The sequence below is a fragment of the Rhinolophus hipposideros genome (assembly GCF_964194185.1).
Source record: "Rhinolophus hipposideros genome assembly, chromosome: 19".
NCBI classification, from domain to species: domain Eukaryota; kingdom Metazoa; phylum Chordata; class Mammalia; order Chiroptera; family Rhinolophidae; genus Rhinolophus; species Rhinolophus hipposideros.
Window position 1 is genome coordinate 13234134 of NC_138065.1, and position 13844 is coordinate 13247977.

Here is a 13844-nt window from a genome sequence, read left to right on the forward strand (position 1 = left end):
GGCATTAAGATTGATTTGATGTGTGATGCAGACAGCCTAATTATGGAAAGCATATTTTATCAGTTGTTCTCCATTTTCTTTTCTCTGGTCTACAATTTTTTATATTGGGTTGATCTTTTCTTTATTATTTATTATTCATAAGGGCTTCATTCCGATTTGTCATGGCTGCATTAACTGGGCGTCTAATGATGGCTTGGATATGGAAGTCTGCATCTCATTTACCCTCAATAGGAAAATTAATAAAGCAGCAGGAAAACAGCTGCCTGCATCGGAACTTCTATAGCCAATCCTGAGTCCCCTGAAATGTATTTTGCTTGTGTCTTCTGAAATTAGGGCTCAGCTGTAAAGTTTAGGAGACAGTGCCCAACTTCAAACGCCATCCACCGACAGCCCAACTCATTGCTTTGAGAAGCTTGGATCAGAGTAGCCAGAAACCTATTCTCCCACTCATTTCCTCTACACACATTTAGTGAGCACCTTCTGTAAGCCAGGCTCGGAGATGTAAAACAGACTCAAGAAGGTCAGAGTCAAATGGATCAAACCACCACTGTTGGCCAATGTAAGAAAAATAGCTTAGTTAGCCAAGTATTAAGGTTGGGAGCAAGCTGGAAAGATTATCTGCTCTTTTTGCCTCTGGAAGGATGTCCATTCCAACCACTCTTTCTATTAAATAGGGCTTCCAAATCTTGGTGATAGGACAGACTTGACTTTGATGTGTAGACTTCATGGATATATGAGTATATTGGCTTCCCACGGCTGTCATAACAAAATACCACAAACTGAGGGGCCTAAACAAGAGAAATGTATTGTCTCACAGTTGTGGAGGCTAGAAGTCCAAAATCAAGGTGTCAGCAGGGTTGATTCCTTCTGTGGGCTGCGAGGAAAGGATCTATTCCCGGCCTCTCCTCTTGGCTTGTGGATGGCCGGCTTCTCCCTGCGTCTCTTCACGTTGTTTTCCTCCTGTGAGTGCCTCTGCGTCCCAATTTCCCTTTTTATAAGGACATGGGTTATGCTGGATTAGGGTCCACTCTAATGACCTCATTTTAATTTCATTAGCCCTGTAAAGACCCTGTTTCCAAATAAGGTGCCATTCTATTCTGAAGTAGTGGGAACTAGCACTTCAACATGTGGATTTGGGGGAGACACAATTCACCCCCATAACGACAAGTGTCTCTGCAATTGGTTTAACTAAGGCTCTAAAACAGCTTCCAGCAGTACAGTATAGTTACAACACTGTAGAGAAGGTTAGAATCTGCGGTTCATGTTCTCAGAGAGCCATTCCCCCTCTCTGAGCCTCAGATTTCTTCTCGAGAGAATAAGAGATCAGGACTGGGCCTCCACAACCCTCGCCCATTTCTAGGACTGGGTTGCTGATGAAGCCAGAGAAGTTGCTGGGGTTCAGGAGGGAGGAGGGCATGGTGAGGCTGTACCAGTAGGAGCGGGCTGATCGTAAGCATTAACCTTCTGAGCCTCAGGGCTTTTAAAACTGTAAAATGGGGAGAGCGACAGCTACTTCAAAAAAAGGGTGCAAGGACTCGTAAGGCCTGAGGATTGCCTGGCACACAGCTGTCACTCTCTGTAAATGAACCACTAGTGGTCTTACTGGTATTATTATTAGGAGTCGGGCTTTGGATCTAGGACTTAGCTCTCAGGTGGCGTCCACTATCAGAAGGCAGGACTATCCCCCCCACCCCGGGGGCCTATCAGGTAGCTCACGTGGAGTGAGATGCTCTTTGAGCTGGCAAGACCCTTGTGAACTTTGTGACATGCCTCTCCCCATCTCTACCTTAGCCAAAACCTACCCCTTCTACTTAGCTCACTCATGTTCACGTCATTAGTTAGGGCTAGGATTCCAGATTTTTTTTTCTCACTGTATAAGAGAAAATAATATATTTTCTGTATATAGCTCCCTTCATTTTCTAATAGTTTTTTTCAGCATAGTTTTAAACAGATTTTTCTAAAATTTAAATAGTCCATATTATGTTGTCACTGTATTTTATCATTTTTTTTCCATTTTTATACCATAGAAAAGTATAATAAAAGGTATTTATTATCTCATTTAAAAGAGCTCTATAAAGCAGCTCTATAAATATAGCCCTGTGATCTCACTCTCACATGAATACTAGACTCTGTGACGTCTGCAGCGATCTTTGGCTCTTACCTTCATTGAACCACTAGCTATTTTTTCGTGTGTGTCCTCACTTAGATTGTAAGCAAGTTGAGGAAATCATCTGAGCCTTCTTACGCAGAGTTAGCAAAGCTTATTTATTGATTCCCACAATGCACCAGCCCCTCTTACATCAAATATCTCCCCAAACCTGATGAGGCAGGTAATGGTACTCCCATGATCACAGATGAGCCCGAGGCTCAGAGGTCACACAAGTAGGCTGTGGCCAAGCCACGATTCAGTTCTACCTCTGACTCCGAGGCCACTCACCTAGCACAGTGCCTGCTCACCAAGTCCTACCAACTCGGTCATTTGTGCATCACTGTCCCTCATCTGGGAACCTCCAGCCTGAGCAGGGTTTTCCATGGCCCTGTTGCCCCCTGGTGGCACATGAGGGCCCATTCTCCAGGCAGGCTTCAGGATCATTCCACACAGGCGTGTCACCTTAAGCACTTGTAACAGTGACCAATGAGGCCAACTCTGGGATTGGCAGGCCCCTCTGCCCTCAAGGGAGGGCTAGACCCTCTACCAGAGCGGCACTTCTTAAAGGAACCCCCAGGAGTCATCTGCTCCTGATACGTCAAGGAAGGTTAGGGTCTTGGGTCTCGAGATGACCTACAAGGTCTGGTTCCTCCCACCCTGCTTTTCATCTCCCACCTTCCAGTCAGGACATGAGGGCATGGGCATTCTCTGCTGGACCCTCCGAGAATTTTCATTTTCCAAGAGCTTGTTTATGGAGGAGGGGAGAAAGAAGATAAAGGTGGTTCAAGTCCGGGACTTCAGGGTTCTCTACCTTAACACAGAGTCCGTTTCCAAAGACCCATCAAGATGCTTCAGTAAATATTTCCTGGATTCTTAGTGTGCTCTGCAACATTCCGGATGCAGAAATGGAGAAGATACTCTTCCCATCTTTGAAAACTAAACACAAAAAATTACAGTGTAATGAGGAAAGTACTCTAATATGGGTGTCTAATATGGGACTTTCCTTGTCACCCCAGAAATGGTTATCAGCACTCAAAACTGAGACTAAGAATCGTCAAATACCCCACAAACTCAAGAAAGGAGAAAAGTTAGGGTCAGACACCTCCTCCAACCATCAGCCCAGCCCCCAGCACTTTCCCAGCTTGTATAGATAGGCGACCCTGCTCCCTCAGCCTACCTGCCCAGGGGCAAAACAGCAAAGGGGCAGAGAAAGGGGGGTGGTATGGCATACCCTGCCCTCCCACTCCAGCGTGGCAAGGATGTTTGGACCCGCGGTCATCTATTCCTATGCTCATTTCCCCCTCAGAGGCCTTCCTTACAGCTTAACAAGTGATTATCAACTTTTCCGAGAATCCTTTAATCACTGATCTGGCTTTGAGATCATCAGGACTAGCCTGGAGCTGCATTGGCCAATAGGGTAGCCATATTAGCACACGTGGCTATTGCGCACCTGAAAGGTGGAGTCTGAATTGAAATGTGCGGTCAGTGGAAAAATACACGCTGGAGTTTTAAGACGCGGGGCGGGAGCGAGGGTGCGGGGCGGGAGGGCGGGGTTGTGAAATAGCTCAGTATTATGTTTTAGACTGATGACATGTTGAAATGATATTTTGGACATGTTATTTGGATAAATAAAATACATTATTAAAATCAATTTCACCTGTTTTGCTGTTTAGTGTGGCCAGGCCGCCTAGGACCACAAGGGGGCGGTACCGCAGAGCCCAGCGGCCTCCCGCAGGACTTGGGCGGGAAGCAGGCTAGCTCCCTTCGTTTTCTAAAACTGTTCTTTTTTCAGCGTAGTTTTAAACAGATTTTCCTAAAATTTAAATAGTCCATATTATGTTGTCCTAAGTTAACATAAATAATTTCTCCAGGGCAGGTGTCCAAAACTCCTGAATCAAAACATTCAAGACTGGAATTTTAAGGGCTGCAAATTTCACTGCCACGGGTAGGGAAAGAACTATATAAGCAAAATCCATAAGCAACCCAACTCCTATTAATACAGGGCTGGGTAAATCAAGGTACGGGTGTAACTGTAACTATTTTGCAACTATTACAAAAGATGTGCATGAATACTTACCGACATGCAAAGACATTTATGCTAAATCCTGTAAAAATGGACAGCTACAGAATTGCGTCCAGTATGTACATCAACTTTGCTTAAAAAAAAAGATTAAATCACACATTGGCAGACAATGGGCTGAAAGGATATTCTCCAAGGGATTAACAGTCACCTCTGGACAGTGGCTATGGGTGGCTTTCTTTCCTTATTTTTATACCTGCTTTCATGATTAATTTTGTAAAGTTATTTTAAAGTTGTCCTACCCAGTCTTCTTTACAAGTGCCACCTTCTTTCCCAGGTTCACCTGAGCCCTCGCCAAAGGAAGAACCAATGTCTTCGTTAAAATCCCAACGCTTTCCCAGTACCTAACGGGTTTCCACCTCGTTCCATCTCCTCCTCTCTCTAGCTCCTCGGGCATGCCGTTCCCCCTCCAAGCCTGCGGACCCTTTCACCGGACCCCCGTGTCTTTTCTCCGTCCCTGCCCCGCCGCCAGGTTACGGTGAAACGGATGCAAGGCTCCGCCGGCGTTTCGGAGTCGGCTGAGTCGGAATCCAAAGGTCACCTCCCTACAACAAAGTGGCTGGCCAGGAACCGAGGCTCTGGGCCAGCTGCAGACGTGTCTCCTGCGGGGGGAAACCTGCGCCACCTGGTTCCCGACGGAGCCCGGCGCAGGTCCCCTCACTTGTCACCAGGCGGGCAGCAGCGCCCGGCCCAGCTCGGGCGGCGGGGACCGAGCGAGCGCGCCCGGTCCACCACGCGGAGGGTGCGCCGCGAAGTTTGGCCCTTTGGAGGCGCCGTCGCCGCGCGCGTGCCGCTCGTGTCACGTGACGGGAAGCGCGGCGGGCCTGCGGCGGACAGAGACGCGACTCCCTGCGGCGTCCGGGCCCGCGTGGGACGGCTGGCGAAATGGAGGCGACCTTGGAGCAGCACCTGGAGGACACGTGAGTGATACGGCTTCTTCGGCTGGCGCTGAGGTCGCGGCGGAGAGACTTGAGCGGGACGAAGGGTGTCAGTGGCGAGTGCCAGCCGGGCGGCCTGGGGACGCCGCGCGACCCCCAGGCTACGGGGTCCGGTGGCGAGCTCTGTCCCGGGGCCGCGGGGGCGCCGGGAACCGGGAAGTAAGTCCCGCCCGGACCCCGGGTACTCCCTGCGGCCGGGGCCCGCGGTCCGGGTCGCCCGTCGCGGCGCGTGTGCGCGTGCGCGGGGCAGCGGGCGCCTCCGGGGCGGGACGCGGGGCGCGGTCCGTGCGGACGGGCCGGGCGCGGGACACAGCGCGCCTCCCGCGGTGAACCTGCACCTGGTGCCGGGGGTCAGGGACAGCCCGCCCGGTGTTCGGACGGACTGTCGAGTGAAGCCCCAGCAGGGCGGCGGACAGGGAGGGCCCGCGCCGCCCGGCTCCTCTCCCGGAGGCCGCGCGTGGTTAGACGTTGTCGGCACGTGTTCCCAGTGGGTTACTGTGCTCACGCGTGCTTGTTTAACGGGGGCAGCGGAGTCCTAGACGGTGAGACGTTTCAGGCACACTGAAGCTCCCTGACACAGCCTTTCATCGGACAGACACGGGTGTCGTATTTAAATTAGTTAATTGTCATTTTCCTCGGGGTGGGGGGCAATAATGAGAAAAGGTTGAGAAACACGGATTCAGAGCACTTAGGCAGCAACGCCTGGTACACGGAAAGCCGGGAGGTGTGACTGTAGCTATTTAAATTGCTTGTCTTCCATCACGTTCCTGGAATTAGAATGAAGAACCCATCCATTGTGGGAGTGCTGTGCACAGATTCACAAGGACTTAATCTGGGCTGTAAGTACCTCCTCGTCACCCCTCGGGCGGGCGGCACCGCGTTCCGTGTTGAGTGGGAGTCCCGGGTGCTGTTACTCTCTAGTTTTTAGTTCCTGGCATCCTGCCACTTTCTAGGCACTTTTCTGAGAGTAGAGATTGCTCCAAATAACGGGATTAGAAAACCGAAATTCATGAAGGTAGAACTGTGCCTTGCCGTGCTAGTACTACACCATGGTTTCTAGGAAAATAGTGTTTGGCTAATTTTACATCAGTTCTAGAAAGGACTTCAGAGGATGACAGCAGTTACGTTTATTAAATGTGTGCCGTATGCTCGGACTGCTAGGCTTTGTATATTAATATCTAATTTTGTAATACTCCTGCGAGATGGGCAGTGCCAGTTTTTGGTCCAACGGCACATAGCAGTGAGTGAGTGGGCAGTGAAAACAGGGCTTCAGAGTTGGACACAGCTGGATTCAACCTCCAGTTCTTCCGTTTACCGGTAGTGTGAACTTGGACCAAAAAGAGACTTTCTAAGCCTCAGTTTCTTTACTGGGTAGTTGTTTAATAATAGTAGTATTAATTAAATTGCATTTGTTGAGTTTTTACTGCTTCAGGCACCATTCTAAATGCTTTACATGTACTAAGTCATTTAATCCTAAGGTAGATAATAAGTAAATGATTGAACTGGGATTTGAGTCTGGCTCCTAAGTCTCTTCATCACAATACTGTAAGATTATTTAATATGTGTAAAACACAGCAAAGAACCCAGACATCATGCTCAATAAATGGCAACAATTACAGATGAGGAAATAAATCCAGAAAGGTTAATCACTAAAGCATTCAGCTGATTAATGTCAGAACTAGTAAGCCCAGGATTCCTTATTCTTCTTTATTGCAGGACTTTTTAAAGCTCTGAATTTTTTGCTGGGAGGGTGACTGAAAGAGGTAATCTGTGTAACTTAGTTTTTACACACAAATCAGTTAGGAGAAAAAAGGCAGATTTTGGGGTGAGGTGGGGGTTGCTTGCCAGGCTCACTAATGGAAAGGCTGAAATAATTCAAGTGAGGAAATAAACTAAATGAGTTCCTTTAAGAAACTTCCCAGGCCTGACAGTCTGCACTGTGTCCAGTTAATGTTTTATATAATAATAATAAATCTGTCCACTCTGCCATAGTGACATGTCTATTACCAGACACAGTTGCAGGCAGGTAGGCTTGTGTTGCCTTTATATGTAGAAATATATTGGAAAACTTGGTAATTACTTTTTGTAACTGACACCCAAGATTTAGTTATTATCTTCAGGTTAAAACAGGCATTAATAAAAAGCCAATTCTGTTGATAACTGAAAACAGCCAGCTTATTCTAGCGAAATAATTGCTCACAAAATATCCACATATGCTGTCAAGGTGATCTTACAGCTGAACTGAGTGAAGATTTTGCTACTCTTTGAGGTTGAGCTCAAGAAAAGGAAATCAGATTTCCCACAAGGAATTAGTTTCAACAAGTCTCTTGCCCTTACTGGTTTTTGTCGATCTCACCTCTGAATTTCTTATTGTTTCAGCAAGGTTCCTATAAAATGAATTTATGACTTTCAGATGGACTTGAATTGCAGCTTTTTATATGCTTGAGAAGGTGTTTAGAGGTGGTAATGGGAATCACTTTGAAAATTGAGTGTTGTTTTATTGATTTAGGAACTGTCGTCTGTCTTTCTCACTGCTGTAACCAGCTGAGTACCATCAGAGCAAAAGCATTTCTTGTCAGTAACCTGAGAAAGCATGAAAAACCTTTTTGTGAACAATTCAGTGGGAGACACTCCTTTGGCTCTAACCTTACTTTTGGACAGTCAGGCGACATGGTATCATCTGTCTTTCAGGCCGTGGGACTCTGTCAGATGAGCATGCTGGGGTGATATCTGTTCTCTCTCAGCAAGCAGCTAAACTAACCTCAGACCCCACTGATATTCCTGTGGTGTGTCTAGAATCAGATAACGGGTGAGTAGATGTCAGCGAATCTTATCCTTTCCTTTTTATTTGGCAAAATCCCTGGAAAACTTGACTGGGGCTTGTCCTGTGTTCATCAGGACAGTAAGGGAAGTTCTTCACCCTTTGGACCCCAGGAGCAGATCAGTTGATCTCTGAAGCTAATGTGCTGTCAGACCACAGTGAAGGAAGAATTATCAAGAACTATCAGTCTATCAAGAAAAAGAAAGTAATAAGAGTAAGACCGATCAAAGAACAGAAACTACCTTCTGTAGTAATAGGAATACTCAAGATATTCCAAGTGAGAGTCCTCAGAATAGTAGTAGTAATGACCAAAGCAGAATACAAAACTATGTACAATATGATCAGTTTTGTAAAAGGAAAATTGTAAAAATCGTATACATGCAGATAAAAAAAACAGGAAAATATTAATAGTGGTTGTCTCTGAGTGGTAGGATTACAGAATTCATTTCATTTTTCTATTTTATACTTTCTGTATTTTCTAAATGTCTCGTTGTGTTCATATATTGCTTTTGTACATAGAAAAATGATAACTATTATGTTTTTAGTTGTGTCCTAAACCAAACAGCACATTTAATCTTACACTGACTCCCACTGAAAACGTTTTACTAAATATCTTCTGCTTCGTCTTTCAGGAACATTATGATCCAGAAACATGATGGCATCACAGTGGCCGTGCACAAAATGGCTTCTTAACATCTCAGTTCTCCAGCAGCCTGTCACAGGGACTCCTTCCCACCTATGTTAATTATTTTACAGACTAATATTAAAGTTTAATAGTTAGGCAACTTATTTAATGTGCATTGAGTACTTCTCTGTTTTAGAGTAAGCTCTTTTTTGACACGCTGTGGACTGACTTACCAAAATATCAGTAAGAAAGGATCGTGTTTTGAAGCAGCAAGTCCAGGCCAGTTTGTATATATAATTTTTTTATGTTCAATAAATCTGGTTGGAGGAAAGCTTGGATCTTTTCTGAATTCTTTAAATTCTTATCAAATGTTCATTTTTTTTTCAATTATCAAATTGTAATTTTTTTTAAAAGGTCTTTGCTCCAAATTACTCTCTTCTCTCAGAAGCTTCCTGAAATACATACATTCTCACAAAAGTGTTCATAGATATTTAAAACAAATCAAGAATATTCCTACCCCACTATAACCTAATAGCTAGTATCATTAATCATTTACCATGTGCCAGGAACTCATTTAATTCTCATTAACAGCCCTATATGGTAGGTACTAGTATTTGCCGCCATTTTACATTTGTGTAATTAAGGCAACGCGTTGGCAGAGTCACCATTTGGACTTGCGAGTCCAACTCAGAGCCTGTACTCTTACCACCCACACCACCACAGAAATAGGCATATTTGGCCAGGAAAATATCTACCATTTGAAAGTACAGAACGACATTATCTTGTATAGTTCTCAACAGTAGATTGTGCACAAGCAGACACAAAGGACCTCATGTTCAATCTGAATGCAACTGTGGGTCTTACAAATTTAGTAATTCGACAGTATAAAAAAAATCTCCAAACTGTTACCATTATTTATTTTAAAATGTCAAGCATCTACAAATACAAGGTGCTGTGTAAGGATACAAAGATTTTGAATAAGACATGTCGCCACCCTTTGATAGAAGGATACTCGTGGATGTTGTCTTCACCACACTTACCAATGCCTGACATGTATATACGTTTGTTTTATTGTCTGTCTTCCCCACTAGTATAGACACTTTTGAGGGCAAGAGCTTTGTCATATGCACAGAAGTATTCCAAGCACCTCGAATAAATATGTAACAATGGAGTTTTTGGTATGAACTGGCTTCCCCAGCAGAGGGAGTGGCAATGGCAAACAGGTGATAAACCAAAAGGAATATGTAACTAAATGCTTTAGCTTGGTCTGTGAGGTAGGAGGTAAAAAGCTGGAAGGTAGGGCAACTACCTCAAGGACCTTGAATATCTGCTTTTTACGAATCTTCGGCCTCATCCTGTTAACAGAATGGGGCTTGGAACAAGTGAGAGTCAAAAGTTGAGCTTTAAGATGTATCTGAGGTAGAGCAAGCTCTTTTTCCAAGGAGTACAACTTCTTTTGCTTATCTATGTCGCCAATTCCTAGCCCAAAGTGATGAGAGCCAAGCTCTAGTGAGTTCTTGCTACATGCTAAGCAACTTGTATGCATTTAGCTCATTTACGAGATGTTATCTCTATTTTAGGAAGAAATAGGCTCAGCAAGATAAATTAGCTCAAGATCAACTACCGTGTTTCCCCGAAAACACCGGGTCTTATATTAATTTTTGCTCCAAAAGACGCATTAGGGCTTATGTTCAGGGGATGGCATCCTGAAAAATCATGCTAGGGCTTATTTTCCGGTTAGGTCTTATTTTCGGGGAAACATGGTATGAGATTACATTGACAGAGAACAAAAGAGAATGAAGAATTAAAGATAATTGAATTGTCTAGGTGATAGAGGTGGGTGACTTAGAAAGCAGTCAACACGGGAAGGATTCCAGAGAAAAGATGGCTGGGCTGGATTTTAGACATTGAAATTGAGTATCCGACAGGACTTCCTGGTGGTAATGCTGAATAACAAACACTGTGGGCTCACTAAACCAGGCACAGAGCTGACCATCCTTCAGGGACCTCCCACAGCATTTAGAACAAAACCTGAAGTTCTTCACCATAGTCCCAGGGTTTGTAGGATCCAGCCCCTGCCCACCCTTTGGGCCACATCTGCTGCCACCCGCTGCCTACACGCGCCCATCTAGCCCAGTGCCTGGCACACAGGCAGCAACTTGACTGACTGAAACGAATAAATGAACATACTTTCTCATTTGTTTTTCATAACCGTTGAGGTAGGGTGTAGTGCACCTAATTTTATTAATAAAACAAGACATGCTGGAAAGAGCCCAGGGCTGGAGATGGCTAATTTTCTAGTCTACAGAGCTAGGATTGTATGGGGGGTTTCCAAAGACCACCTGCGATGGTTAATTTTGTGTCGACTGGGCCACGGTGTATCCAGATATTTGGTTAAACATGTCTGCGTGTGTGTGTACCCATGTTTTTGGATGAGATCAGCATTTGATCAGTGGACTTAAAGCAAACTGCCCTCCTCAGTGTGTGGGCCTCATCCAATCTATTGAAGGCCTGAATAGAATAAAAGGCCGACTAAGAAAGAATTCTTTCTCTTTGCTTGTCTTCGAGATGGGACATGGATCATCTGCCTTTGGGCTCAGACTGGAACTACACCATCAGCTCTGACTGCAAATCTTGGACTTCTCAACCTCCATAATCACATGAACCAATTTTCTTTCTCTCTCATATATATGTATATGAAATCTCTCCAAGGATTTTTATTGGAGGTTGATCACATAGGCACCCTCTCCCTGGAATTTGCTCAAAATTCTACACTCCCAAAAGGAAAACAAGTGATTAGCATAAACCATATTGTTTGCACAAATAAATTAGGCACAGTGATCTACTCTTATAATTGAAGGAATGGTGGAAACCCTCCTAAAAATCTAAGTTCCCAGATGCCAGCCAAAGGGCAACCTCGTAAGCAAGGCTTTCAAAGGATAGGAATCTCAGGCCAGCTATGTTAACTTCTGCACCAGGACAGGCAAAGATTCAGTTAAAACTAAAATCTTTTAAGTCTAGGTGGTAGGTCTGTATTGCACTCTAAGCCTGTAATGCTAAAAATTATTCATGTGCTGTATTTGACAGTAGAGCGAGGGTAATAGTGGTAATTTAGGAAATCAAGCTGCAATTCTTGCTGAATAGCTTTAGGGCCAAGAGTTAGAATGTTAGACATGAAGGGAACTGTTTATGTTTAGTTAAAGACCCTATAAGCTTTATTAAGTCAATTGGGTGCAGATGCAAAATGTTAATATCTCAATGGTGGCTTACGGATTCTTTGCTCTTTTTTTTAAATCTTTTTTAATTCAAATTTTTATTTGTTTACATTTAGGTACTTGTTTTTTTTATATTATAAAGGATTTTTTTAATTTATTGGGGTGACATTTGTTAGTAAAATTACAAAGATTTCAGGTGTACAATTCTGTATTACGGATTCTTTGCTCTTGATGTTAAGCCCCACCTGATTAACAAAAACCATTCTGAGTGAACAAAGTACCAATAGTGAATCTGATAATATACTGTCATATGTACACACACCTATACATATATAGTCAGTCCTCACAACAAACTTGCAAAATAATATTAGCCACATTTTACAGGTATGGAAACACAGAGAAGGTAACTGGCCAAGAACCTGCAGTCTTAAAAAACGGCAAAGTTGAGATTCTAACAAAGTCTGCATTTCCCACTACACCTCAAAGCTTCCACTATGAAAGATGCTTCAAGGGGTTCGTCTGAGGACTGTGCAGCCCTCCTACTCTCTAGGAATGACTCACTGTTCTGCCACATTGCAAATCTGACCACAGCCCTCCACATCAGAGCTCTCTTATCAATATAAAGCCTAGCCTCGTCTCATGCAGTGATCAGAATCATACATAGCCCTACTTTAAAAAAGTGGTAAGCATCCAAAAAAAAAAAATATCAGTCCTACAGAGGTTTACTAAAAAATGCTTTCCAGAGTATGTTCATAACTACAAACAACACTCTGAAAAGTATCCATCTACTCTCTTTTGGGTTTTTGCCTTCTGCAGAAGGTTTGTTTGATCCTTACCACCAGCACTACATAATTGCATAGTCTTTTCCATTACTACATTTACGGGGCATCTTCCCAAATCACGAAGCTGTGATTCTGTTTGTTAGTATTTTAATCAAAAAGTGTTACAGAGTTTGGTTTTTAGAGCGTTAGAAGCCTCTAACTTTTAAAAAAGGAGCATGCATAAATATGTGCAGATTTTCCAGATAAAACAAAAACACACTTTGGCCTAAAATACACTCTGATTTGAAACCTGGAATGTTGGTGTTGAGGAGATGAAAGGCCATTTCCTGTTGACTTTTTTTTTTTTTTTTTGAGGTGGAGGGTGGAACAGAGGAAGGAAAGCTGAATCATCCCAGTAATTTTCTAGGAGACAGCCTTAACCATTTCCAAAATGCAATAAGGAAAAAAGTTTCATTAAAATTCAAGTATATACCTTCTCTGGAAGTGTCTGGCATTAAGGTAATAAGGATTTTTTAAAAAGCAATTAAAATGGGGCCTAGAACTCCAAATTAGTACCGAGAATCTTTAGTCAATACACAAAAGGCCACACAAATAGGCCAAATTCCCTTAAGACTGCCATTTGTAGCCCAGGAAATGTATCTCCCAGTTCTGGGGGAGTGGTATGTTTTCTCCTGTAAAATAAAATGTCCTGCCGACCTCCCTGAGGAATAGTAGAGACACAGGTTCTGGGGCCCCACGCCCCTGCCTTCAGCATAGTGTTAAAAGATAAAATGAGGCATATTAAAAATTGTAAAAACTTACTTGAGCAAAAATCTATTTGAATCAGGCAACACCAAACCGGAAGTGGTTTAAAAGCACTCCACCCACAGGAGCTCAGGGAGATGCTTTTATAGAGAAAAGGTGGAAGCAAAGCAAGGAAATTATTGATTGGCTATAGCTGAAAGCCTGGTTCACTGCAATTGGTTGTCTTCAGCTTTTGATTTCGTAACCTGGAGGCCTTTACGGGCTTAGATTAGGGTTGGCCACCGGAGTACCAGAGCCACCTCAGGCTAATGACCTCCTAGCTAAATTAATTCAACATAGTTACCAAGAGGATTTTCTACTTGGTTTACTCCAATGCTTCTGAGTCAGGGTGCGTGGAGGGAAGGCCGGGGATAATGTCAAATCACAGTCTTTTCTCTCCTCAGAGAGTAAAGTCCCCTGGCAGGAGAGTCCAAACTGGCTCTAACCTCCT

The 13844-nt window shown here is 44.0% G+C and overlaps 1 protein-coding gene across 1 annotated transcript; it reads left to right on the plus strand.

Annotated features, from left to right (window-relative positions):
* The first annotated feature begins 5018 nt into the window (after positions 1-5018).
* LAMTOR5 (late endosomal/lysosomal adaptor, MAPK and MTOR activator 5) lies at positions 5019-8949 on the plus strand. Its single transcript, XM_081080543.1, has 4 exons — positions 5019-5149; positions 5945-6006; positions 7859-7976; positions 8621-8949. The coding sequence occupies exons 1-4, from the start codon at positions 5115-5117 to the stop codon at positions 8679-8681; spliced, it is 276 nt and encodes a 91-aa protein (XP_080936669.1). The 5' UTR covers positions 5019-5114; the 3' UTR covers positions 8682-8949.
* The last annotated feature ends 4895 nt before the right edge of the window (positions 8950-13844 follow it).